We start from the raw sequence: 25,050 nt of genomic DNA on the forward strand, positions 1-25,050 counted from the left end.
TTGACTGAGAGCAAAATATTTGTATTTAGTTGCCAATCATAAAAGTGCAATCATTAATAATACGTGCTTAACCTAAGGTTTCTAATTCAAAGGCTGATGACTGAAAAAGAATTTGATATTTGTGTCTTCTAACTGCTGTAATATATCTCTCTATTTATTTGTTTTCTTTTTTAAGGTAAATTACAGAACTGTATTAACACAATAAATTATAGTCACTAATATATTTACTTAGTTATGGTTCAGAGTAGCATGTATTTGTTTGAAGAAATAAGGAGTTTGTTTGTTTCGCCTAAATATTTTTATGAATCGTGTGCATCGGGTTGCGCTTGGCCGGTTACGTTTATGGAAAAACGACATTTCCCATGAATCGCACGCACACGACGTCATGACTGCGTCCGCTCCCACTTGACGCACAGTACGCGTCACCGTAGTAACTGGCCGATCGGCTTCTGCGTCGATTAACGCTGGAGAGGCGGAAGGGGCTGAGGGATTCTGTTATTATCGGTAACAGATATCCGAGTCCACCTGTGTTTTAGTGCGGACTGGACGACACAATATTGAGGCGGAGAGCCCCTGCTAAAGCGCCGAGATGTTGAATATGTGGAAAGTCAGGGAGTTGGTGGATAAAGCGTGAGTATGCCCGGGCTTTTGCGTTCTAAAGAGCTTGTGTGTCGATGCAGAGGCCCGTTACTTGTAAAGGTGCGGATCCCGTGACGTCACACACCCTCAGCTGATCACGAGCACTACACGATTAATTTAACATTATGATCTCTTTTATATCACTATTTTCAACCTCTTCATGACCCCTTCCCGATCACGCGCGTTCTTCTATTTAATTTAAATGATTCCACGCTGCTGTGCACGCGTGTTTTTTTCTGGGCTGTGTTTCAAAACCCAGTGAACTGCCTACATAGGCAGCATCTTTGGGTACGACAAGAACGTGTAGCAGTTTGGGGCATAATAGGCGCGCTTTCTTTGCCTATAACGCTCTCAAATTGTTGACAAGGTAGACGGCTCAATGGGTTTTAAGATATATTCTTCTTAACGTTACCTGTTCATTCTTGTTGTCAACGTTATCCCGCTAAAACATCTTAGCAGTCAGTAGCACATGAGCTTAAACGGTCTCTGACAGTATTTCTCCTAATCTTACGTACAGTCACATATGTTTCATATGTGTCATTGGATGTATAATGTTGAAGAATTTGTTGTTAAATTGTTGTTACGGGCCCGTTATACGTGCTAGCTAATTAGCCTATTAGCTTAGCTAAAGAAACCCTTATGAATTTGTATGATAAATAGATAACGGTATCGCTCAACCGAAACGCCACAACGTAGATTTTTATTATCAGATTTTACGACACAGCTGTCATCCCTAAAATTACGACGCCCAAATGACCTTAGTAGTACCTGTGGGCCTTGTTTTTCTCCATCATGCTAACTGTTAGGTGCTCTTCACCTGAAAAATGAATGAGTTTCAATTCAGTCCTATAACTGATTTATTTAGTAAGTGCCTGAACTTTGTGATGATTGTTGAGAAACATTAAAATCCGTCTTCTTTTTTAAAACCAAACGTGATCTTTTATTGTAGCGAGAACAGTATTTTACTGGTTGGTTATTTTAATGAAACACACTCATGTCGTTTAACAAAGTTTACAGAAAGTTGGTGCATGACAATGCGGTTTATTCCTGGTCACAAAATTTTTAAATAATAAAGGAACAGTTTGTGTATAAAATGTAAGTAGCAGGTTATAGCGAGACGAGGAAAATGGTTAGCAGTAAGTATATTGAATTTGCTATATTTCACAAAGTGTGTACTCAAAATTTCATTATGCAAATTAATCTGTTTTCACAGTATGTACACAGATGTAGTGCATTATCCACCAACAAGGCAGTTAATCGATTAATCAGCAAAATAATGTTTCCCTTACTCCGCAAAATAGGCACAATTATCTCAAAATACTCAACAATAATTCATGTACTTCCTTATTTTACAGTGTCCCAAAATGAGTGATCAATCACTTATGTTCTGTTGAAATCAGTAATATATAATTGAAAGACAAAAAATATCCTTAAAGGTTCATTATTTATCCATTAGCACGGCTAATTGGTGAATTGTTAAAAATCTTTCATATACTATAAGATAAAAAAATCTATATATGCAAACAATATATATCTTGAGCGACTTTTTAATCAGAGGAGATATCAACTGGACTCTGGACAGTCATTATTGTAGTGCATTTAATTCAATTAAAATACAGTTTTTCGTAAAACATGAAATTGATGAATTTTGTTTAGGTAAAAGTGATTTTTTTTTTTAGAAGTATAAAATATTTGTATTCATTCTCGCAGTAAGAACTGCTCTCTCTCTCTTTTTTTTTTTTTTTTTTTTTTTTTTTTCTGGGTGTCTGTTGCACAAACAAGTCCCGCAGTCAGGTTACGGTAATGGATGCCACAGCTGAAGGCATCTTTTAAGCATGCATGAATTCAGTTGAAAGGAGGCGGATATTGATATAGTTGGCCTTTTCATTGGCATTCGTTGCTGGGTTAGGCTTCTTTGTTTGTCCTTGCAGTGGTACCCATGATAATAAATAAAAGAATCATCAAGTTTTATTATGCTTGTAAGCTTGGTGCAGGCAGTGTTTGTTCAGTTCAGTGTGATTGTTTGTGGTCTAACGTATAAGAGCACGGAGCGTAGTGACGTTTCATTTAGGGCTGGATAAATGGATGTACTGCTAACTAATCAGCGGTTGATTTTTAACTTTTAAATGTACTCCCCTGGTCACGAAATTAATTTTTAAATATGTTACGTTACAAATTATCAGATTGACTCAAGTATGCATTAAATATTCGCATTTGTGGCATTTATTTTTCTGCCTCGGTTTGCATCAACACTAGAGCCAGATATCGGCCGGTCATAGTTGACAGATTGTTGCGTTTACAGTTATTTTAAAGTTTTATAGAGTGTGATTATTGGTATGAGTCGTATTGTTTTACAATTTCCATGACACTAAAATATTGTTTAGGGAGTCTTCTTGCACTTTTACAGAGATTTATATTGTTTTTGGAAGTGTTATCGATTACGGCTCTGTGTCGCCGTTCGCCAGACCACAGCCAGTTTTATGTATGTTTGGCGAAACTCAGTTGATCAGTTTTTTTGGCTGCTGAGAGATCGTGGGGAGTGACGCGTAATCACCATGACTTATTTTGGTAATCCACCAACAGTTCAACAACCTACAGATGAGAATCGTAAATTAGACTTAAATCCACCCCCACCCCCAAAACAAAACCGTCCAGCACATTTCCAACAGGAAGAGTGTCACGCTCTGTGTTGCTTTTCTATTTAAATGCCAGGTCATGCCGTTACTACACAAAGACCTGATTGTGATGCACATTTGGATAATTGGACATTTTAATAAAAAATATCTCATCCTTCCAACATTGTAATTTTTGTCTTTCCCAATGTTGTGTTCACCTGTAGCGTCTCAAGAAAGTAGAGTTAGTACACGCTTCAACTGGCAGTGCGTTTGTGGTTTGAGCTTGGCGCACTTCACAGTGGAAACCAATTTACTCATTGAAAAAGGACTTTGTCCAAACCCTATTTTAAAGTTATTTGCTCTGTTGGATTTCAACAAGATTGGTTACAGAAGTCATCTTACACTTTAACGTGTCAGCAACAGTGCTTCCAAGAAAGTTCAAGTTGCTCCTCTGTTGAAGCCAAAGGTGGGAGATTGGATATTTGGATTCATTTCTTCTTATTTGTAGTTGCCTAGTATATTTCATCCATATGCATGGTTTTTTCATCCTTGTAAAACAAGTCTGATGGTCTATTCTACTAAATGTGATGTTGTAGTAACTTGGTGCAGAAGGTATAGATGTCAGGCCATACGGCCATATCCTGTTTATTGCTTGATTTTGAAATCATAATGCAAATTTCCCATCTTGTCTGCTTTAAATGTGTTCTGAATACTGAAATGCCATCAATGTGACTTTCACTGGAATGTGTTTATCACTGCGGAATGCACAAAATCAATAGCAGCTGGACAATTCCGCTGAATTATAAGTAAGATTAATCAACAAATATGCTAGTTTCCCTTCTTTATGATAACCACAATGTAATTATATAATAGTAAAATAAATTATTGTAATCATTTTTTATTGGCGTTCCAATCACAGTGTATCATCTCAACTTGATGGTGACCTGCATGAGTTGCACATACAGCTTTCGGTTAAATAACATTACGTCCTTAGGCCGAAAAGAAAATAATCCCAACATCTATCAACACAATCCTTATAAATACAAAACAAAAAGACATATCTGTTAATGAGGCCTGTTATATTTGCCGCCATCAATGATGTCATTATAGGGGTCATATGATGTTTCTAAAAAGAACATTAAGTCTGGTGTAGGGGTCTAACAATGCGTTTTCCGTTTCATCAAAGTGATCATCCTTATCCCCTTGTTAGTGGGGACTTTGAAGTGAGCAGAGTATGTGGAATGCACTTGTCAAAGGGAGCATCCCAGCTGAAGATATTGAGGAAATTACATCGTTCTCTTTGACAAGTGCGTTCCAAACGACTAAATATTGACAAGCACATGCTCTGCTCACTCAAGTCAACACTATTAAGGGGATAGGGATAATCGCTATGATTTGGAAAATGGCCATGAACTGTACAATACACGATACGCGAATCGTTACACCCTTAATTTGGTGTAATGTAATGCGTTTATATGGTTTAAGTTTCAAAAAGGGCATTATTTCCCACATACTGTACATTATTGTTTTTCCTCTACACCCCGCATTCCGAAACGGGTCGATTTGTTGCCGAAGCTTATCGTTCTAAAAAAGCTAGGTGTGCTCTGATCTGCCATTTCGCTGTGATTAGACGAATACCTCAAGTATACCTCAAATCTTACGCCCCTTACCATAACATGACGTTTTGTCCCGGTGCCTTGACAACAGCACAATAAAACACATTACAAACGAGGCATTTATTGCATCCAGTTGAGACATAATTACTTATTAACATAACACCTTGTCTGCTTTCATGATCTTTATGCACCAAGAGCTTGTAACATCGCATCATATGACCCCTTTAATAATCAAAGAGTAATAATGCTGGAAAAGTACTCGGTGCTCTTGATATGAAAGACAGTTATTTTATTATAACTTTGCTTGTATATAGCTATATTTAGCTATTTTCTACATACATCAGTTTCCTTTATAATTAGATTTGTTTTTAAATGGATGCATTTATTTATTTATTTTCTATATTTGTATTTAAGGTTTTTTTTAACCTTTGAACTGTAATTAAGTTAAATTATAAAGTATGTTTTTTTTTTTTTTTTTTTTTTGCATACAGCTTCACATGTCATATATACATTTTTACAATCGCAGAACGAACTGCATGAAATGAAAAGAAAAACAAACTTCAATCTGTATCGAGAACTGCCAATAAAAAAGTTCCATTATATATTTAAAACGAAATATTTCATATATATATATATATATATATATATATATATATATATATATATATATATATATATACATTTGTTTGTTGTCGAGAGCAAAACCCAGTGGTAGCCCTAGCTCAGAATCACCCATCTCCATAATTCACATCTCTTGGGACTTCTTTCCTTAGCAAACTTTCCCTTGTCCAGGTATCACTCCTTTCATCTCTTAGCTGCTGCTTTCGTTCTCTCTCCATCATACTTATAATAAACCGCCACCATCCTCATCTCCATGGTAAAGCTTTATCCAGACCTTTGCTTCCCTCTGAAGCTCTAGGTAGTCTTTTTAGTCTGAGGTGGCGGAGCAGGAAAGCTGAAACCACTCAGAGAGCTTTCATGTGAGGCGTCTTGAGTTTGTTGTGGGTTTTTCGCAGGCCATAGCTCCACAGTGAATGTGTAAGTACACCCATTCATTCCAGCGAAGAACAGCGAAGGAGAGAATAAAAGAAGTGGAGAGTAAATCTCGGCAGGCCCATAGAACAAAGAGGCTGCGGATGCAAAGGATGGCAAGACGCCCCTACGCCTGTCTGTGCCCCCTTCTCTTTGTGCAAAAGAAAGCCTGCCTCTTCTGCTTTTGTCTTTCCTGCATATTGAATATTCCAGTGGAAATGTGCAGCACAGTACACAGCACCGTACGTGTGTCTGGAATGTATTTATTATGTGTGTGACTGCTCTACAGGCCGCTTGCTTGCATAAACCGACATCATTCATTATTCAGTTGCCTGAGATTTTCCTTGTAATCTTAGGCCAACTTTGCAGCACTCTTTCTACGCGCTTGAATCACATAGATTGCCAATCCCACTATGGTGAACTTTTGCTCGTCACTGAAACAGCCAAAACAGTAGAGTCGGCTCCGCGATACCGTGCAAGTTTGTGGTCAAGCCGGTACATTTACAAAGTGCTTTTGTGCCTGATCGATGATTCGAATTAAAATTGGGTCAAGAAGGGCTGCATGACAAAAATCATAACCGTTGATTATTCGCGTGAAATTGTAGTTGCGATTATTAATGTTACCATTGTTTAAAGCAACTTTGTGTTATATTTTTATATAAAAATAAATAACCTGATGACATGAATAACTTTTATGGCTTTTCTGTAGTACAGATGTTTTCATTGGACTGCAACGGAACACAAAACTCATGGTTTGGATCATACTACAGATTTTGAGTCACAGATTGGATCATTTTTTTTGGATTTCTGTACCTCAGCAGAAACTACTACCCTAACTACTAAAGTCAGTAATACAATTGCACAAATTACAAACCTGTAACGCTGTAGCAAAAATGTTATAATTAAGTGTAAAACAACACAAAAACGCTTACTGCACTGTGAGTAATTAATGACAGAATTTTTTGGGGGGTGAATAGGTCTTATTCATAAAAAACAACACACAGTTTTTCATATTCATCATCCTTTCCTGTCAAAATGCTTGCTACAGATATGAGAAGGCAGAAAATCGAACCTGTTTTTTATGTATTTATGTTTTCAACGATAAATGAAGGTTTCGGAGGCAGTGTGTAAAAATGACTGACACGACATGAGATCGTATTTATATTTTAACATGCAGAAATTTTGAAAAACAATTTCAAACTAAGTGTGCAAAGACCTTAAGTCTGTAAATTGTGCATAACATTTGTATTTTAATGCGACAATTTACATTCTAATGGATTCACGATCACTTTACACATTGATTCTGCTTGATTTTTGTGATTAAGGCCCAAAGGATGTATCTGTCCAGCTCTGCTCAACATACAGATGCATGATATAATGAAGCTGTTAGATGAACGTCAGCGTGCCTTTTTATGGAATAGTGCTGGTTAAGCAACTTAACATCCTTCCTTGCCAGCTGCCACACAATTAGTTCCATCTTTCAGTCATCGGGACCATATGTGCAGCATTGGCCTCCATCTGAATTGCCTGAATTACTTGAGGAATTTTGAGGTTTTGTTTTTGAAAGTGTTTACAGATTGAATTTGCTCTTCCATTAAGTAAAACTGATTCATTGGAAAGACCACGCCACCCCTGAAGCCTGAAAGTGACGCAGATGAGCGGGATCAATGCCTTGGTTGCCAGTTCTTGCTGAAATCATTGATTTGGCTCAGACGGGATTTTGGCTCTCTTGCTCTTCAAATGATTGCAAATCAGCTGCGTTGTCTTTCCAGACCACCTGCTTCCACGTTCCAGCGAGATGCATGTTGCCCACCTGCCAGCATTCCTGTTTTTACCGCACATCATCCGGCACCACTAGACTCTCTGTAATAACTTCCAGAAGTTCACTTTCACCCTCCCACCCTCCTTGCCCTTTGGGATTGTGAGAGTAAGGCGGAAAAAGCCACATTTTCACATTAGTAATGATTATGTAAAATGTTTGCAGCTGTTTTGAGAGTTAGCATGATAAACATCCACCGAGCGCCACCTCTGCAGTGCTGTGGTTCTGGTCATTTTCATGCGATGTGGCATTGATTTATGATTTACAGGCTTTGCCCTTGTTGACCGTATATTTATAGGATGCACTGTTTAGTCTGGCCATGCTGCAATAAGCCATTGTCCGGCCATCGTTGAGCAACATCATTGGTTTTTGCATGGTGTTCCACTCCATTGGTATTACTTGAACCCTCAGTTGAGCATGTTGAGGTGGCAGAAATGAATCTGATTGGCTGTTCAGCTTGAAAGTGACACAAGCAAACAAAGAATAGCAATTTTTTCTGTTTATACTTACTTGAACGAGCTGTTATCCATCTGTCTGTGGTGAGTGAAATTGGTATGTCCAACGTGTAACCATGTACTTGCTTACAATTTTTCAATGTCGCAATCTTATCTTTCAAACGATGAAGGCTACTGCCACCTGCTGGTATGGAGAGCTATTTCCTCTCATGCTGAGGCTAGAATGTACCCGGTAGTTAACTGTTAACTAATGGTCTTTGCGTTGTGAGATGTGTTTTTTTTTTTTTTATTGCTTTGGCTCGTCTGGGCCTTAACAGTGGATATAATACTTATATGGTGCTTTTCCACTGCATGGTATGGTTTTGTACAGTGGAAACACAAACCGAACCGATTTGTACCATGTGTTATTGAACTGCGCCGATACGTATCACGCACTGGAAAAGCCAATATACTACTGACTATAGGCTGTACATATATTAGTAGGTTTGTCTAAAGATGTGTCCCAACTTATGGTTTCTTTTTATCGTGGAGTACAGAGGCAGATATTTAGATGATATCTACACTGCTGCTCCTTTTAGTAAAAGTAAATTGAATATTCTCAACTTCCAAGATGGACAAAAAAAGATGTCTCAATACTGAAAGAATCTGCATTCTTCTTCTAAAGCCATTTTGTGAGTCATCATTCGAATGCAAGATGTTTGATGTTAGAGCTGTCAAACCTGGTCTGACGCATCTTGAGAAGATTGACATTTGAGAACTATTGTAAAGAGAGAGATTTTTTGCTTCAGAAGATTCGGAATATAGCATATCAATTGATTGGACCACTTTTATGTCTTTTTTGAGCTGCTGGGTGATAAACAAAATCATATCAAAATTGCAATAAAATGCGTTGGTAACAGTAAGCGCTGGACGTGTTTACTCAAAATGGATTAAGTGAAAAAACCTTACTCCTGTTTGTGCAATATTTAATTTTTGATGATAGTAAACACAAAGCATGTACAGTAGTATGTTCTCATTCCCTTTAATCATGTAATGTTAAATAACATTAATAAAAAGAAAAATGGTGCTTAGCTGATTAAACCTCTTTCTGATCGAATCTTTTAGTAGACAAACATTTTTCAAGATCTGAGGTAAACTATGTGTTGTTGCATTCAGTGTAGCTATAAATTTCACACAATATGATATTCGAACTCACATTAGACACTTTCAACATTGAATAAAGCACATAATCCGTACCTGAGATTATCACTGTCATAGTTTGTATGCTGTTGTATGTCAATGTCACAGACATAGAAACCGTTTAAAAATAGAAGTGTTGTTTGTCGCCATTGTGGCTGGTTGGGACGAAAACTTTGATTAGCATGGAAAAGATACTTTTTTTCATGTGCCGCAGTAACTAAATTGTGGTAGAAATTGTACTCAAAGCTGCTCTGTGGAGATGAGCTGTTTATATTCATTGAGATTATCACAGACACGTGGAAAGCATTTCCTTTCCCGTTATTGTAAATGCTTACTTTTTTCCCATTTGACTACTATTAATTAGAATTCATGAGCACTTGAACTTCACATCATTTAATTGTCATGTCCTCCTACGCTTCAAGTTTGTCACGAGCATTAACTACTAATGGTGTGGCCCATTCCCAGTGTTCTCTTTTCTATAATTTACCTTTCTTAAAGCTAAAAACTGTAAAGAATTTGGGCCATCTCTTGAATCTTTAGGGCTGAGAACAAATTTACGAAAATTAATTTATGACAATCTTAACAAGTTTTAGTCGCATGAATTCTCAGTAGATTTAACACTAAAACGGCTGTCTGTACAGCTTTTCAACTAAACGCATTTAAACCTTTGGCAGCGTGTTTTCTTCTCTCAGTCCAAAATACACACCAGTCGACCAAAGCTGACCGGCTCAAGAGATTTTTATTTTAAATTTTTTTATTTCAACACCTCCATGTCTAACAATGAATGGGCTTGTGCGTCTCTGGTTGGTTGCCTGGTGTTTATTTGTGGTTCTTTTGTTTTTCGCTGTTTCCCAGCACCAATGTTGTGATGAACTACTCCGAGATAGAGTCCAAGGTTCGAGAAGCCACCAATGATGACCCCTGGGGCCCATCGGGTCAGCTCATGGGTGAGATTGCCAAGTAAGTGCTAAGCCTGCTGGGTGGTAAGAGGACTACGTGTTCCCTTCAGTCTTCAGGCATTCACTGACTCTACTCTCAACTACCGCAGAACATTTATGTAGGGCAATTACTTCAGAATTATCTCATCATTGATGGCTGATGATTTCAGTTGCTTTGCATCATTCTTTAGACTTGAGATCATCCGAAAGTTTAGTCATTACATCCTCATGACATTTTTTTTTTTTTTACATTAATTTAGTGTCTTGATAAAGTACTATTTAAAAAAACTATCGGGATTTGACAGTATTTTAATACGCTAAACCCTAATAGAAACCCCGTTTTGTTACTATAACACAAAAATGACAATGACATAAAAAAAGGGCTTTTAAAGTTAAATTATAAATCATTATATTCCTACTGGAAGTAGTTTTTGTGTTCTGATTGGTAATACATTCCTAAAGTGTTATACCTTATATATTAACTTAATACAAGGTTTAAAAACGTTATCGTAAAGTCATCGTTTATAATGATCAACTAATCTATTTTACTGCAGATCCACATTTATGTACGAGCAGTTTCCTGAAGTTATGAACATGCTTTGGACTAGAATGCTGAAAGACAACAAGAAGAACTGGAGAAGAGTTTACAAGGTACAGCGCACCGCTCATCTTGCGTCATATTTTCACCTTCAGATGAGGCACAGTTGCTGAAATGAAGAGTATGCTTCATACACAATGTCAGTCATTCAGTCAAAGTCATTGGTTGTGACTGTAAATCAATCAGTCGCCAATTTTCATTTATTTCTTTATACAAAATGTGCTTCAAAATTTTACATAGTCCAGTCTACTCTTGTAGCTGTATTTGTATTTGCAAACATGCCTAATAATGGCGTCTTCCATGTGCTCAGGCCTTATTACTATTAGCGTACCTCATCAGAAACGGGTCAGAACGGGTGGTCACCAGCGCCAGAGAACACATCTACGACCTGCGCTCTTTGGAAAATTATCATTTCGTAGGTAAGTTTGCATAGACGAAAAGGTTAAAAGAAATTACTATTAAAATGTTTGTTCACGCAAAAGGGCAAATATACGCAAAAAGGCATTGTTGCAGAGATATTTGTTTTTTGGCCAAAAAATATGGATTTGTTTATTGAAACTCAAATATAACCAAGTAACACTTTCCCATAGCCTCATGATCTTGGGTTGCTCTCTGACAGTAAGACCGGAAAGTTTATTTGTACAAAAGAAGGTAATATTTTATTATGGAAAAACAAGAAATTTAATTTGGAGATGTAACAAAAAGTGTTTAAAACAAAAGTGGTAAACTCTTTCTGAAGGCACTATATCTTTAAGCTACATTTGTGTGATAAGTGAAGGATAAGGCAGGAACAAAAATGACAGAACTTCATAGTCAGTGCCAGAGGTGTTGGTGTCTGTTTTCTTTTTGTAGTTATTTAAAGCTCTGTGCCTTGTTCTAAATATGCTTCAAAGATTCTGTGGGTTTTCAAAAGGGGTACTGTTTAATTTTTCATCATTTTCCGCACGTTTTCAGTCATCTGCTGAAACAATTCATGAATTCATGAACATTAGCTTTAGCGCAATAATAGCTTTGGTTTGATTTTGCTGCGTGACCCAAAAGATTTGCCTTCACTCCAGTGTGTTTCTGAATTTGTGTTCAATAAATATTTAATTAGGAAAAAAACGTTTCGCAGCATACGAAGACTTTTGTAGGATATCCGTGCAGTAAATCTCAATAGCAAATTTCTGGAATTACCAACACAGAAAAGTTGACTACGACACCATTCTCTGATCAAATTTGAAGTACTGAACTTTTTGGGTTTTTTCTGCATCCAATGGAGGTTTGTAGAAATCAGATTAAATGGCCTAGACGGTATTTAAATGACTTGACATGTTCTTTTTTGTTTTGGTAGATGAAAACGGTAAGGACCAGGGCATTAATGTACGGCAGAAGGTGAAAGAAATGGTAGAGTTTGTTCAGGATGACGACCGGTTACGTGAAGAGAGGAAGAAAGCCAAGAAGAATAAAGACAAGTACATTGGAGTATCTTCTGACAGCATGGGAGGCTTCAAACAAAGTAACTGTAAGTGGTCAGATGTGGACTGTTTCTCTGGAAGCCTGCATCCCCTGGAGGTCGCATTTTGGCTGCATACGTCATAAAGAAGATCTTATTTTAGAATAAGAAGTTATACATTTGACCATTATTCGTAATTAAGTGTAAATTGCTGTATTATGCTTATGACTCGTGAATATATTGATCAGTTAACTGAAATAAACCAGGCTTGATGACGTATGCGGCCTACAGATGCGCCCTCCAGAGGATTGCAACCTTCCCGAAACTGCCGTGGTATATTTGAGTGTTTCTAAATTTAAAAGTGGTTGATTTCTACAACCACTAGTGCCACTAAACGGAACTGCAACTGTTTGTCAGACATTTTGCTGTCTGCTGTTGGTTGGACAAACATTGCTGTGCCCCAAACAAAAAAAAAAGTGATGTAGTATTGTTTTTTGTAACATTCCAGGAATATGGGCAAAAAAGATGTCCGCCAGACGGATTATGCCTGCATCATTTGTGACCTAACAGTCTGATAACTTCTCACACCAGAATACTTGGTGCAAGTGCATGCCAAAATTAATAATAGTATACTAATATTTCCCAAGCAAACATTTCTGAGACAGTAAAACATGCGTTATGTAGAAATTGGATGTTAAGCAATAAATAAAAAGAGAGAGAGAGAGATTGCTCTCGAAGTTCATATAATAGTCCTTTCTGTCAGGTACTTTTTAATTAATTTACTATTATTATTTCCTGGTTGTTTGTTCCAGTGGGTTAATTGGTAAATTACATAAACCAAGACATTCCCTTTGGTCACAGGTCATTTTGAGGCATTCCTTTCATCTCTCAAAACTGTGATTGACCCCAAAAGTGAGCTGCTTTGTCTGTATACTGTAGGCGTCCCACAGGGATTTGTTTTAGGCCCTCTGAAGTTTTTTCACATAGTGAGGAAAATTCCCCCTGGATTCGCTTCTTCCCACGACTGATCTTTTGATTAGAGCTGTTTTGATTTCATGGCTATCACTTTTTCAACTTTGCTCACTGCATCATTTGGCGATGTTTATGATCAGGTTAGAAGAAATAATCAGATCTCTGCTTTTTGTATTACATGTTTTCTCTTAGAGCTGTCTAATCAAGTCAAGATGTCACGTCCCTTGTCATGTCATTAGAGATGTTACTTGTGTGCAGAGTCAAAATATTGTGCTTGGTTTCTGCTTTGATTTGCTGCTCAGGTTTCTCACTTTATTAGCTGTAGTACACTTTCAAATTGCCAATTAATGATGGCATGCCAATGATGGATTTGTTAGATAAAAGATAAAAATACTGCAGGGTCAGAAGAGGTTGACGGCTTGATTTTTAAGTTATACTTTAAGTTTGAGTTTTTAGTCAGGCGTATGTTCCATGTTTTTCGAAGTTTGAAGTGCGTTTGTGTGCAAGGTTTTCTTGCAAGAAAATGTTTTAAATTCAGGTTTATCACATGTGAGGCAATCTCAAATTTTTTTTCAAATATCTTCAATATCTTCATGTACTGTAGTTAATGCCTTAACCCATTCACACCAAGAACGATAACTATAAAGATAAAAACACTCAATAATAACTGCATTATAAGCATGCTGCAGTTATGTCGTCTACTGCTTTGGTCAAGTTTTTAATGGATTTTAATTGGCTGTCAATGTATTTATCATTCATCAGCTGGACAAATCATTTTGAAAGTGCCGTTGTTATTATAGTTGGACCTTGCTATTGTCATTAAAACAACTATTAAGACTTTATAGGTATTGTTAGTTAGTTATTGCGCCTTTTATTTAAATATTATTATATATATAATATATAAAGATTCAGCACCTAACTTATTCTGTATGCCCATTCTCAGCGGGGGAGCGGTTTGACCCCGAGTCTAAGAACAAATGGGACGAAGACTGGGACAAAAACAAAAGCAGCTTTCCGTTCAGTGAAAAACTCGGAGAGATAAGTGACAAAATTGGAAGCACCATTGATGACACCATCAACAAATTCCGCAAGAAGGAGAGGGATGACTCACCAGATCGTATCAGGTACATAGCTGTGAAACCGAAGTAGCCACAGATCTTTTCTTCTGTATTGCAATGTACTTCTTAATAAAACAGTTTATCAAAAAGGGGGGAAAATGAATGCATTTTGATTGATTGAATGGAGATGGTTCAGTTAAATCTAAGCCAATTGTAAGAAAGGGGACGGGGATTGAGCAAATTAAATACGTTTGGCATACATCACAAGGAAGAGGTTTTTTTTTTTTATTTCACAGTAAATCAAGTTTTCAACATTTGTAAGAATTACAAGGTGGACAATAAGATCAAAAACATGCATGTAAAATGATAAACTGTATTTTCCTTAGCATAGCTGAATAATAAGAGTTCTGTACGTGGAGTGACATACCGTGAGCCTTAAACACCGCTGTTTACTCCTTGTGCGAAAGACCACCTAAAAAGAGGAAAATTGTAACATAACTCTGACTATGATGGGATCGTTCATTTTTACACCCCCAACATTTGCATTACTAGTACTTACATTTGCCAGCACGTGTTCTGGGCCAGCCTGACCTGCACAGCTTAATCATGGATGCGTGACAAATGGTAAATAAATAAAAATAAAAAAGACAAGTTCAGAAACCCTTATAACAGCTGGATCTGGCAACACAGATGCTGCGATCGTGCCCTCACTCATAACTCTCTCTCAAGCCTCGTTCACTCCGCCAGCATCACGTTCATACCTCGAATGTAAAAGGTTTCCTAACCTCTCCATCGTTCTCAACGCGCATGAGTGAGCTACTGAAATGAGCTGCTCTGTGAAACGGCCAATCAGAGCAGAGCTTAATATTTATGACCCTTCCAAATAAGGTAATAACAGACCATTTAATTCTAGGGTTGTAAGTGGACACATAAAACTGAATCATTTTGCCCTTACTTAATTCCTTCTATTTAGATATCAGAGAAAAATACGAAATATTTTATCAGTGCGTTATATGACCCATTATATAAACTTTCAGTGGCTAGCTAGTAGGTACCGTATTATATGTTGTCTTTCGCCGCGTCTCCCTGCAGTGACAATGAGGAGGACAAAGTTTCACAGAATGGCCGTCCCGCGAAGTCGGAGTTCAAGGATGACGAGGAGACCGTAACAACCAAGAGCGTCCAGATCACACAGACCACAGATTCAATCACCTCCACCACCACTACCACCACCTCTACACGCAAACGCGGCGGAGTCCCGTCCAAAACGGTCGACCTGGGAGCAGCCGCTCATTACACTGGCAGCAATAGCAGTCCAGATGCTGACAACAAGGTAAATATCGCCTTCATCCAAAACCATCCTGCTGCATTATCAAATGAATGGCGGTGCAATTGACCAATAACTGCGTTAATGTCAGTTCTGCTGTCTAATTGCAGATACAACATATATAAAAAAAAAAATAAAAAAAATATATATATATATATATATATATATATATATATATATATATATATATATATATATATATATATATATATATATATATATAGTGAAATAGGAATTAATTTAATTCAAGCAAATAATTTTAGCATGTATCATTGGCCATCATTTTAATAATAATGTCAGTGATAATAAAGAAACAGCATTCAATTAATTTCAATCATTTATATTTAAATTGTTTATATTTTATATTATTTATATTTATATATTATTTATATTTCAGTCATATACTGCTACAGCTACTACTACTAATAATAATAGTAATTATATATATATATATAAATGTATTATATATATATATATATATATTATAAATGTATAAATTTAAGCAATTTAAATCTATTTTATGTAAAAAGAATGACAATAATAATAATAATAACTAACAATAAACAACAACAATAATAATGTTTAAACATTGTAAAATGTGACCCTGGAACTAGTCATAAGTCACACAGCTATATTTGTAGCGGTTTTCAAAAATACTTTGTATTGGTCAAATTATAAATTTTTCTTGTATGCCAAAAACAATGCTATTGGGATATTAAGTAAAGATCATGTTCCATGAATATATTTAGTAAATAAATGCATTGATATGGACTTTTTTTCAGCTAAATTCAAATTCAAATTTTGTCACATACACATACATACATGGTACGACATGCAGTGAAATGTTCTTTTCAACTGTCCAGCATCAAAATAGAAAACAGAATTTAAATATATATAAATATAAAAATAAATATGTATAAAAAAAGTGTGCAAAGTATAAAAAATAAAGTGTAAATAAAGTGTAGAATATAAAATATAAAGTGTAAAATGTAAAGTGGCTAGTGCAATTCTCCAAAGTAAGTGGCGAGTATCTGGGAAGAGGGGTGAACATGGGAATCCCGGTAATTAGCTAGTTGTATATCCAGTTATTGTCTTATCACAACAAACCATAATTCAATAGAAGGCTTATTTATTCAACTTTCAGCTGATGCGTAAATCTAATTTTCGAAAAATGTACCTTTTATGGGTCGCGCAAGGGTCACAAATAAATATTAACTATAATTTTAAGCACGCATCATTTCCCGTCGTTTCAAATCGACTTATTGTATTATAACAATATAGAACCTGCAAAATGTGTAAAAGTGAAGTCTAAGGCCACTGCCATTAAAAATGGAGCCTATAAATTCTAAACAAAAACGGTCTTGCAGTGCTCTCTGTGACGTGATTAGAGTTGCAAAAGGAAGCCTGTGCTGCCTTCATGTGGCAGAAGAGAAATGTGATCATCTTCCTTCTCCTTTCAGACATCGGGGAGTCAGTCGTCCAGCACAGGGCTCGCAGATCTGTTGATGGTGGGCTCTGGCTCTGGTCAACCAGGGTCTTCAGGTAAGACCCCATCAGCTACATTTTCTACATTTCAGCGAGTACTGTTTTTGTTAAGCACCACTGTTACCGTTGTTTGAACACGAGTCGCAAACCTCCTGTACGGACACCTCAGCTCAATGTAACGTTTGCTGCTTGGTTTTTGTTCATTTTTGAGCCCAATTTCCTCCGTGTGGAAACTTTTTTTCTAAAAAAGTTGATGTAGTTTTCAAAGCCGTACTCGTGGAAGTTCTTTAGAGACATCTAAGTGGCCCAGATGGGTGTGAGCTGTGTGTGTGAGAGAGAGAGAAAGAACGAATAGGAGATGGGTGCACAGATGCTGCTGTCCCTCCGTATCCTGTCAGCAGCCCAACAGCTGTGATGTGTCCGCTAGCATCAGTCAGGAGGTCAAGAGCCGTTGCAGCCAGGTTCTGACAACCTAATTGTGTGTGTACAGATGGACACGCGTGTTTGCCTGTGCATCTGAATTGTAACGTTTGTTTAAAAAAATACAAAATTTTAAACAAACGTATTAAACGTATTATTATTTTTATAATTTTTATTTATACTTTTTATTCATCAAAGGATCCTAAAAATGTTTTCAAAACATAGTTGGCAGCATCAGCGTTTTCAACATTGACAATGAGAAAAGAAAGTTTGTTGAGCAGGAAATTAGTATGTTTAAATAGTTTCTGAAGTATTGATGGTGAGAATTCAGCATCACAGGATATATTAAAAATATATTAAAATGAGTGCTGTCAAGTGATTAATCGCGTCCAAAATAAAGGTTTTTGTTTACATAATGTGTAATATATATATATATATATATATATATATATATATATATATATATATATATATACACACACACACACACACAAACAAATATATATATGAGAAACATGACTATATATTAAATATATTTATATAGAATATAAAATATAGGAATATAAATGTATATACATGTAAATTTGTTCAAGATATATACTGTATATGTGTGTCTATATATATATATATATATATATATATATATATATATATATATATATATATATATATATATATATATATATAAATTTGTTCAAGATATATACTGTATATGTGTGTCTATATATATATATATATATATATATATATATATATATATATATATAAAGTGACTAATCGTTTAACGTCACTAATTAAAATTAAATTTAGTATTTCACAATATTGCTTTTTACTGGAAATGTCAAACATAGAAACAGTAAAAACCTTACCTACCCCAGATTTTTGAACTTGTGTTTGTAAGCTATGTATAGTTGCGTTCTAAAGACGGTATGTGTCTGGTCTTAATGTTTTGCAGGTGGAAATCCACATCTGATTGGTGACTTTGCCGACTTCTCTTCACCTGCTGCCTCTGTCAGTCTCCCGTCAGCTGCTGGTATGTGACACAACTACACAGCACACCAAAACCTCATCTCTCAATATCTTGCCGTTGCACACAGATGACTACCAATCTACTTCAGCTCTGGAAAAATCGCTTCATGATACAGCAATACCGTAAGCGCACATGTAATATCACCTGTCAGTGAAGCATTGAGCACATTTCTAGAGGTTCTCTTTGCTTTAACTTGAAAGACACGGGTACTTTGTATTACTATTGTACAGTAGAATGTATTTCTTCAGGAAACATTAATAATAATAATACTACTAATAATTAAAATTTACTTTTTAATTAAGAATTACGTTTTTTCACAATAAACCATTGTTTTGATGCACGTTGTTTGCCTTAAAAATAGGAGTAATTGTAAGCAACAAAACTTTAAAAAAATTAGTGTATTTTTGTTGTCACAATATTCAATAATACATTTGTTAAATTTTAAAAACAGACAACAGATTTTGTTTTTTAAACATTTCAGTCTGTTGTTGAATAAGATAATAATGGAATTGTTAAAGCGGTATTGATTCATTTGATTAGACATACTTTTGATTTTTAATAAAAACAATTAAAAGAGTATCCAAAAATATAAAAATGTCAAAACTGAATTTAGGAAAGAAAAACAGTTTTGAAATATTCGGTTTAGTTAGGCTCTAAAATGTTTTATTTTTTTACTTGTAATAAATTTGTTAAATTGTGTTACATTTTTATATATATATATATATATATATATATATATATATATATATATATATATATATATATATATATATATATATATATATATATATATATATATATATATATATATATATATATGTGTGTATAAATTTAACACAATTTAACAAATTTATATATATTTATATATAAGCTTGATATATGTGTCCCATTGATATAAATGTTAAATATTTGCTAATTTTATTCTCATTATGGTGTTAAAAGTAGCTTCTGCCATTTGTCTTAACCGAGCATTTAGAAAGTTATTACAGCTATTTGACACACATTCCACATTACAGAAATCAGTGGGCGTGCTCGCGTTGACTTTTCCCATCATCCTCTTCCCTCCCCGGGCCTCGGCTCAATGTAGAGCGAGTTGCACTTTGCTGGTGGGCAGGAGGATGACTATTCTGTTGGCTTGTCTGAAATATGATTGGAGTAGCAACACACGACACAGTGAAATATTGATGAGTGACTGAGGGGTCCAGATGGAGCTGCTACCTGCTGAGTGTTATGAGCACAGACACGCGTCAGCTCCCATCATCCATGCCCCATCTCCCCTGACAGAGACTCGCTCCTTAAGAGCAGTGCGAGGATCCGGTTAGACGTCCTCAAGAACAGCCACACGGCAGCGAACCAATAACCTTGTCAGTAGAATTAACACAAATCAATAATAAACATGGATGTAAGCGTAAATACAGACTTAACAAAAAAAAGTCTTCAGGCAAATCGAATGTAACATTTTGTTATCATTGACATTATGTCATTACGTTATGGCTGCATTTATTTGACCAAACATTCAGTAAAAAATATTGTAAAAATAGTAAGTTAAAGAACTGTTTTCGAGATTACATTGTTTTATTTTAATGGAAAATCAGAATTTTTACAATCATTACAGTTTTCAGTATCACGCGATCCTTCAGAAATAATTCCAATATTCTAGTTCATTGTTCAACAAACATTTTACTGTGTATATTAAAAATGGTAATTAAGACTTAGAATCACATAAAATTGCAATTTCATGTTCTCAAGTCAGAAACGCAAGATATAAACTCACAATTTATAATTTTTTTCCCTTATAATTGAGTTTATCGCAATGAGCGTTTACACTTCTGCTGATTTCTTTTTTTTTGTTTGTTTTTAGAATTGTGAGATTAAAAAATTCTGTTTTTCTAAAATTGCGAGTTTATATCATACACTTCTCACTTTATTGCATTTGCAAGTTTATATCAATTTTTTTCTAATGCATTTCTCATATAAAATTAAAATTAAAAATGTAAATATAAAATGTCAAGCAAAATGTCAACATTTTTTATAAAAAGTCAAATCTTTTTTTTGTTGTTTTTTTTTTTTTTTTTAATTCTGTGGCAGAAACGGGCTTCCATAGAGTAGAGTACAGCATTTATTTGAATTATTATTTTTTTTACAGTATTAAAGTCTTGTCACTTTTTTTTATCAATTTAATGCGTCCTTACTCAAAAAAAAGTATTCATTTACTTTGGAAAAACTCTCATGTATTTAAATTTTGAACCGTAGTTTGGTCATGTGTTCTAATTGATTTCATCTGCTCAGGTTCGCTGTCTACTGGTAACGGAGAGTTCGGTGACTGGAACGCCTTCTCCTCCACCAGTCCTCCTGCTGTCACTGCTCCGTCTGCCATCCCGGATCTGTTCAGTGACGTGCCCGCTCCAGCTGCCCCCGTGCCCTCATCCACCCAACCGCCTTCCGCTGACCTCTTTGACCTGATGGCCCCCAACAACAGCAGCCTCAGCACATCCCAAAGCATGACCTTTAACATGTGCCCGCAGAACGCAACCACGCCTCTGTCCAGATCACAGGTAAAGGCTTCCCAGGACGCCAGATTGACCTGTACATTTTGCGTAACAGGTATACATTTTAACCTCAAAGTCGGGGCGATTTGTACATGCGCACCTGCAGTATTGCCAACAAAAAATAAATGATTCTATATATTAATATGATAAAGCTGGACCTTCCTGAGGACTCATTTAGGTGACTCGTGCACACACACACACACACATGCACACACTCCTTAAAAAACATCTGAATTCAAATTTAGAACATGTTTTGAACTAAGGCTGCTTCAAGGAGCGTATTCATGAAGTGTTGCCATGTTCACTTATTTTAAGTGATGCTTTTAAAGCGTCTTTGGACTTGACTTAAAAAATAATACACAGTTTTCCCCAGAGGTCAACTTTGATACCCTTTTTACAGCCAATGACTTTGCATCCCTGCTTCAATAATACATGAATGCATTTTTTCCTTACAGCCGATGCATATGTTGAATAACTTGGTACGGTGGGAAAATGACTGCGCAAATTGAAATAGTGCACTCGAAATATATTGCAGGTCAGGAACAGAATATTGCAAGGTGACCTGTTTTAGAGTTCATATATGGATCGAATTAAATGGACGCATGTTGTTAATCCAGCTTTGTCCTATTATGAGTGCTGTTAATGTGTTCTATTATTCCAAAAACATTGTATTAAAAACCGTGCTGTAATTTGAAATTATTACGAGTTTAATAGGGTATATGCTTTTGTTATTATAAGGTATAATTTACCGTAATTTCCTCTTCCTTGTCAGACAATAGGCGGCTCGTTATTGCCTCAGCAGATGGGACTGCAGAAGCCAGGCGGGAAGGTATCTATGCCTGCCACCTGGTCAGACCCGAGCGTGAACATCAGCCTGGATTTCCTGTCTGCAGGCCTGAACCCTCCCAAACCCACACAGCCCACTCTCAACACCATGATGCAGCAAGGTTAGAAATCCCAAACGATCTCTCACAGTTAGAGTCGATCAGTTTGTACTGTAAGGTAAGCAACGGTCATGAGCTGTTTGAATTATATTCCTCATTTAGGTGTCCAGCCACCGTTGAACGTGGTCACCCAGAATTTCGCCGGAATGACACTGAACACCCAGCCCTCGGCGGCCGCTCCCAGACCAGGAGCGAACCCCATGATGGCCGGGGGGAGCATGGGCATGGGGATGCCTCCTACTATGGCGACGGGCACCATGGGAATGGGCTCTGTGGGTATTGGGGGAATCCCTATCAATCAAGGACTCGTGGGCATGAATATGATGCCCGCTGGAATAGGTCTGCAAGGTGCCCTGGGCATGCCCAGCGCGGGGATAGGCCAGGGCATGAACCCCGCCGTGGTGCAACCTAAACAAGATGCCTTTGCAAACTTTGGCAACTTCGGGAAATGAAGGGCGAATCACTCCAAGAGGGTTAACGGTCCAAATACACCTTCTCAATAGAAGGAGCTGCATCCAGTAAAATGGACAAAACTGACTAAACTAGCCCGTGTCACGACTCTTCAATCAATTGTCCTTATTCGTTAACATTTACAGAGAAAAAAAACACACACACACAAGAATCTGCTTTTCGTTCATGTGGGGTTGATAATTGAATGGTGGATTTTTTTGTAAACGGTGCAAAGCATATTCTATACTTTTAAAGGAAAAAAAGATGACTGTGCAGTTTGGCACGTTTTTCCACAACAGAAACTTCAACATTTTTTTTCCATCACGGCCCTCTTCACTTTTCAAATACGACTGATTTCCGAAATTACCTCATAATTTGCATTATTCATGCTGTGATTTTAAAGGCCGGCGAAGGGTTGGTTTGTAAATATCTTGGTGTGCAAAAAATAAATTATTTTACTCGCTTCTCAGATGGTATAAGACGGAACGGTTTACCACAGGTCCTTAATATTTACTCATGTTTTTGGTTTGAATTGTTACGGTTTGTCAGACATACAGTCACTCCTCATATTCCGTTATCGCTCCAGCGTCTGTTACTCACCTGAAATATGGTCGACTTTTCTCTCTCTTTTTTTTAAACAGGCTATATCTGTAGATATAGTTTCGATTACATTTGCGTAGCAAGCTGCCTGACCGTAATTTGAAGTGTGCCTGCCTGTGAAACGGCCACCTTTTTTTTTTTAAATGTGTGTGAAGGTTATTAACCGCACTCGATGAATCGGAAAACCGGAATCTGAGGGGAAGTGTTGGGCGACAAGCGACAGCCGTTGCGTTTTGAAACGACGTGGAAGGGGACGGTGCTACACGCGCTCATCTAACGCGAAGATTTCCGGGAGTCTGAAGCGGCACAAATAAGTGCTTTGGCGGTAGCAGGAGTAGTGTTACACATTTCTAGTAACTACTTGAAGTGGTATTTATAATGCCTCACGATAACGGTCGTGTCTGTTATATCCTTTTCTTGCATGTGTGTCGGTTTTCCGGTTTCAAGCGTTTTCGCGGGTCAGTGTTAATTTCGAGAAATGTCTGTCACAGGATTATATAAGACGGCTACGGAATCGATGAAGGCATGGTGAACCCCGAACGAAGTTTACTTGTCACTTTTTTTCTTTTCTTTTGACAATTGGTTTCGTCCATTTTCTCATATGCTGCTTTACAAGGGGCCCTCCATCAGGCACTGAGGCATTACGTTCAAAAATGACCAAATCTTTATTTTATTACTATTTAGATTTATTCCATAGCGGTTTAGTTTCTTATTTTAATACTTAACATTATACGGAGAGATCCTGTGCGTATATACGTTGTTTTAGACATGGGCGAATCAAGTAAACACTCCTTAGTTTATGCAAATGTAAAGAGAAACATGAAATCGAGCGCCTCTCTCATTATAGTTTCTTTTTCGGATTTTCAGTTTTTGATTTTATTGTACTGAGAAACTTTGTTTAACATTAAACAATTTCATCAAAAGCTGTCTTTGGTGTCTAGATTTTTAGCGTTCTTGAGTGGCCAGTTATGTAAAATTATTATGATGCCGTTCATAAAAGCATGTCCCTTGGTTCTCTAAATGAGAAAAAATTAACGTAAAATTAAGCTTTTTCTTTATTAAAAGCTTATAAGATCTAATAAAAAAATATGATATAGATGATGACAAGCTCTGCTTTTGAAGATGATGGATTCTTGTCCTGTGGCTCCCTCCAGTGTCGACACCAAGGAGGGTCACTTATGCCTATGAAGTTGTATCATACTTTGTATTTCAAGAGTCAACAATTATTAAAGCAAGCATTTTAGTTTTACAGGATTATCCATGCATCGTTTTTCTGAAAAGTCGTGTTGAAGTGTATCAGGGTGCTGAGGAAAGTGCTTTTGTACATCTCTGTCATCACTGTTTTTTTTTTTTTTTGCATTATATGTTTTGCCTCCCACGATTAAAAATGTAATCTTACGACAGTTATTGGGAGATACAGAGAGAACGCAAACGTATGTGCGTCCATTATACTGCTAAAAAAATTAATTTGCAGCAATACAGATTTATCAAATTAGCTTCTGATTATTTTTCCGAAAGTCAGACTTTAGAAAGTTATAGGGCCAAAACTGATTCGACCCTAAATTTAAGGCTAATAAAAATGTTATGTATATATATTTTATAATTTATAATTGATATTGTGTATTATTATATCTTATTATTAATATATCTGTTGGGGGAAATCAAGTTATTTAAACTGTTTCAAAAGGTTTGTTTCAATCCAATCTAAAAAAGAAAAATAGGGAGCAAGATAGTATTTGATTATGTCTAAATATATCAAAATGTAAAACCTAATAAATCGATGTAATTATGCCTGACAACACTTTTTTGTATGTGGATAGGACCAAACAGGCATCTATCTACTGGAGAAACTGCTGTTGTATTACACTTGACTTGATTTATTTTTTCAT

At 36.3% G+C, this 25,050-nt stretch overlaps 1 protein-coding gene across 1 annotated transcript; it reads left to right on the top strand.

Moving 5' to 3' along the window:
* Positions 1–431: 431 nt before the first annotated feature.
* clint1b (clathrin interactor 1b) lies at positions 432–24,084 on the top strand. Its single transcript, XM_043221767.1, has 12 exons — positions 432–630; positions 10,211–10,315; positions 10,848–10,944; positions 11,202–11,310; positions 12,225–12,395; positions 14,242–14,422; positions 15,449–15,689; positions 17,144–17,225; positions 18,544–18,621; positions 20,908–21,173; positions 21,940–22,114; positions 22,214–24,084. The coding sequence occupies exons 1-12, from the start codon at positions 590–592 to the stop codon at positions 22,561–22,563; spliced, it is 1,896 nt and encodes a 631-aa protein (XP_043077702.1). The 5' UTR covers positions 432–589; the 3' UTR covers positions 22,564–24,084.
* Positions 24,085–25,050: the final 966 nt, after the last annotated feature.

This window comes from Puntigrus tetrazona, chromosome 21 (genome assembly GCF_018831695.1).
Source record: "Puntigrus tetrazona isolate hp1 chromosome 21, ASM1883169v1, whole genome shotgun sequence".
In the NCBI taxonomy this organism is placed as follows: Eukaryota; Metazoa; Chordata; class Actinopteri; order Cypriniformes; family Cyprinidae; genus Puntigrus; species Puntigrus tetrazona.

What these genes read in the sequence shown, in the direction of transcription:
- clint1b (XM_043221767.1), top strand. Translation starts at nt 590, where the DNA reads ATGTTGAATATGTGGAAAGTCAGGGAGTTGGTGGATAAAGC. An exon ending in AGGGAGTTGGTGGATAAAGC is followed by an intron (nt 631 to 10,210) that starts GTGAGTATGCCC and finishes GCTGTTTCCCAG; the next exon opens with CACCAATGTTGTGATGAACT. An exon ending in ACTGGAGAAGAGTTTACAAG is followed by an intron (nt 10,945 to 11,201) that starts GTACAGCGCACC and finishes CCATGTGCTCAG; the next exon opens with GCCTTATTACTATTAGCGTA.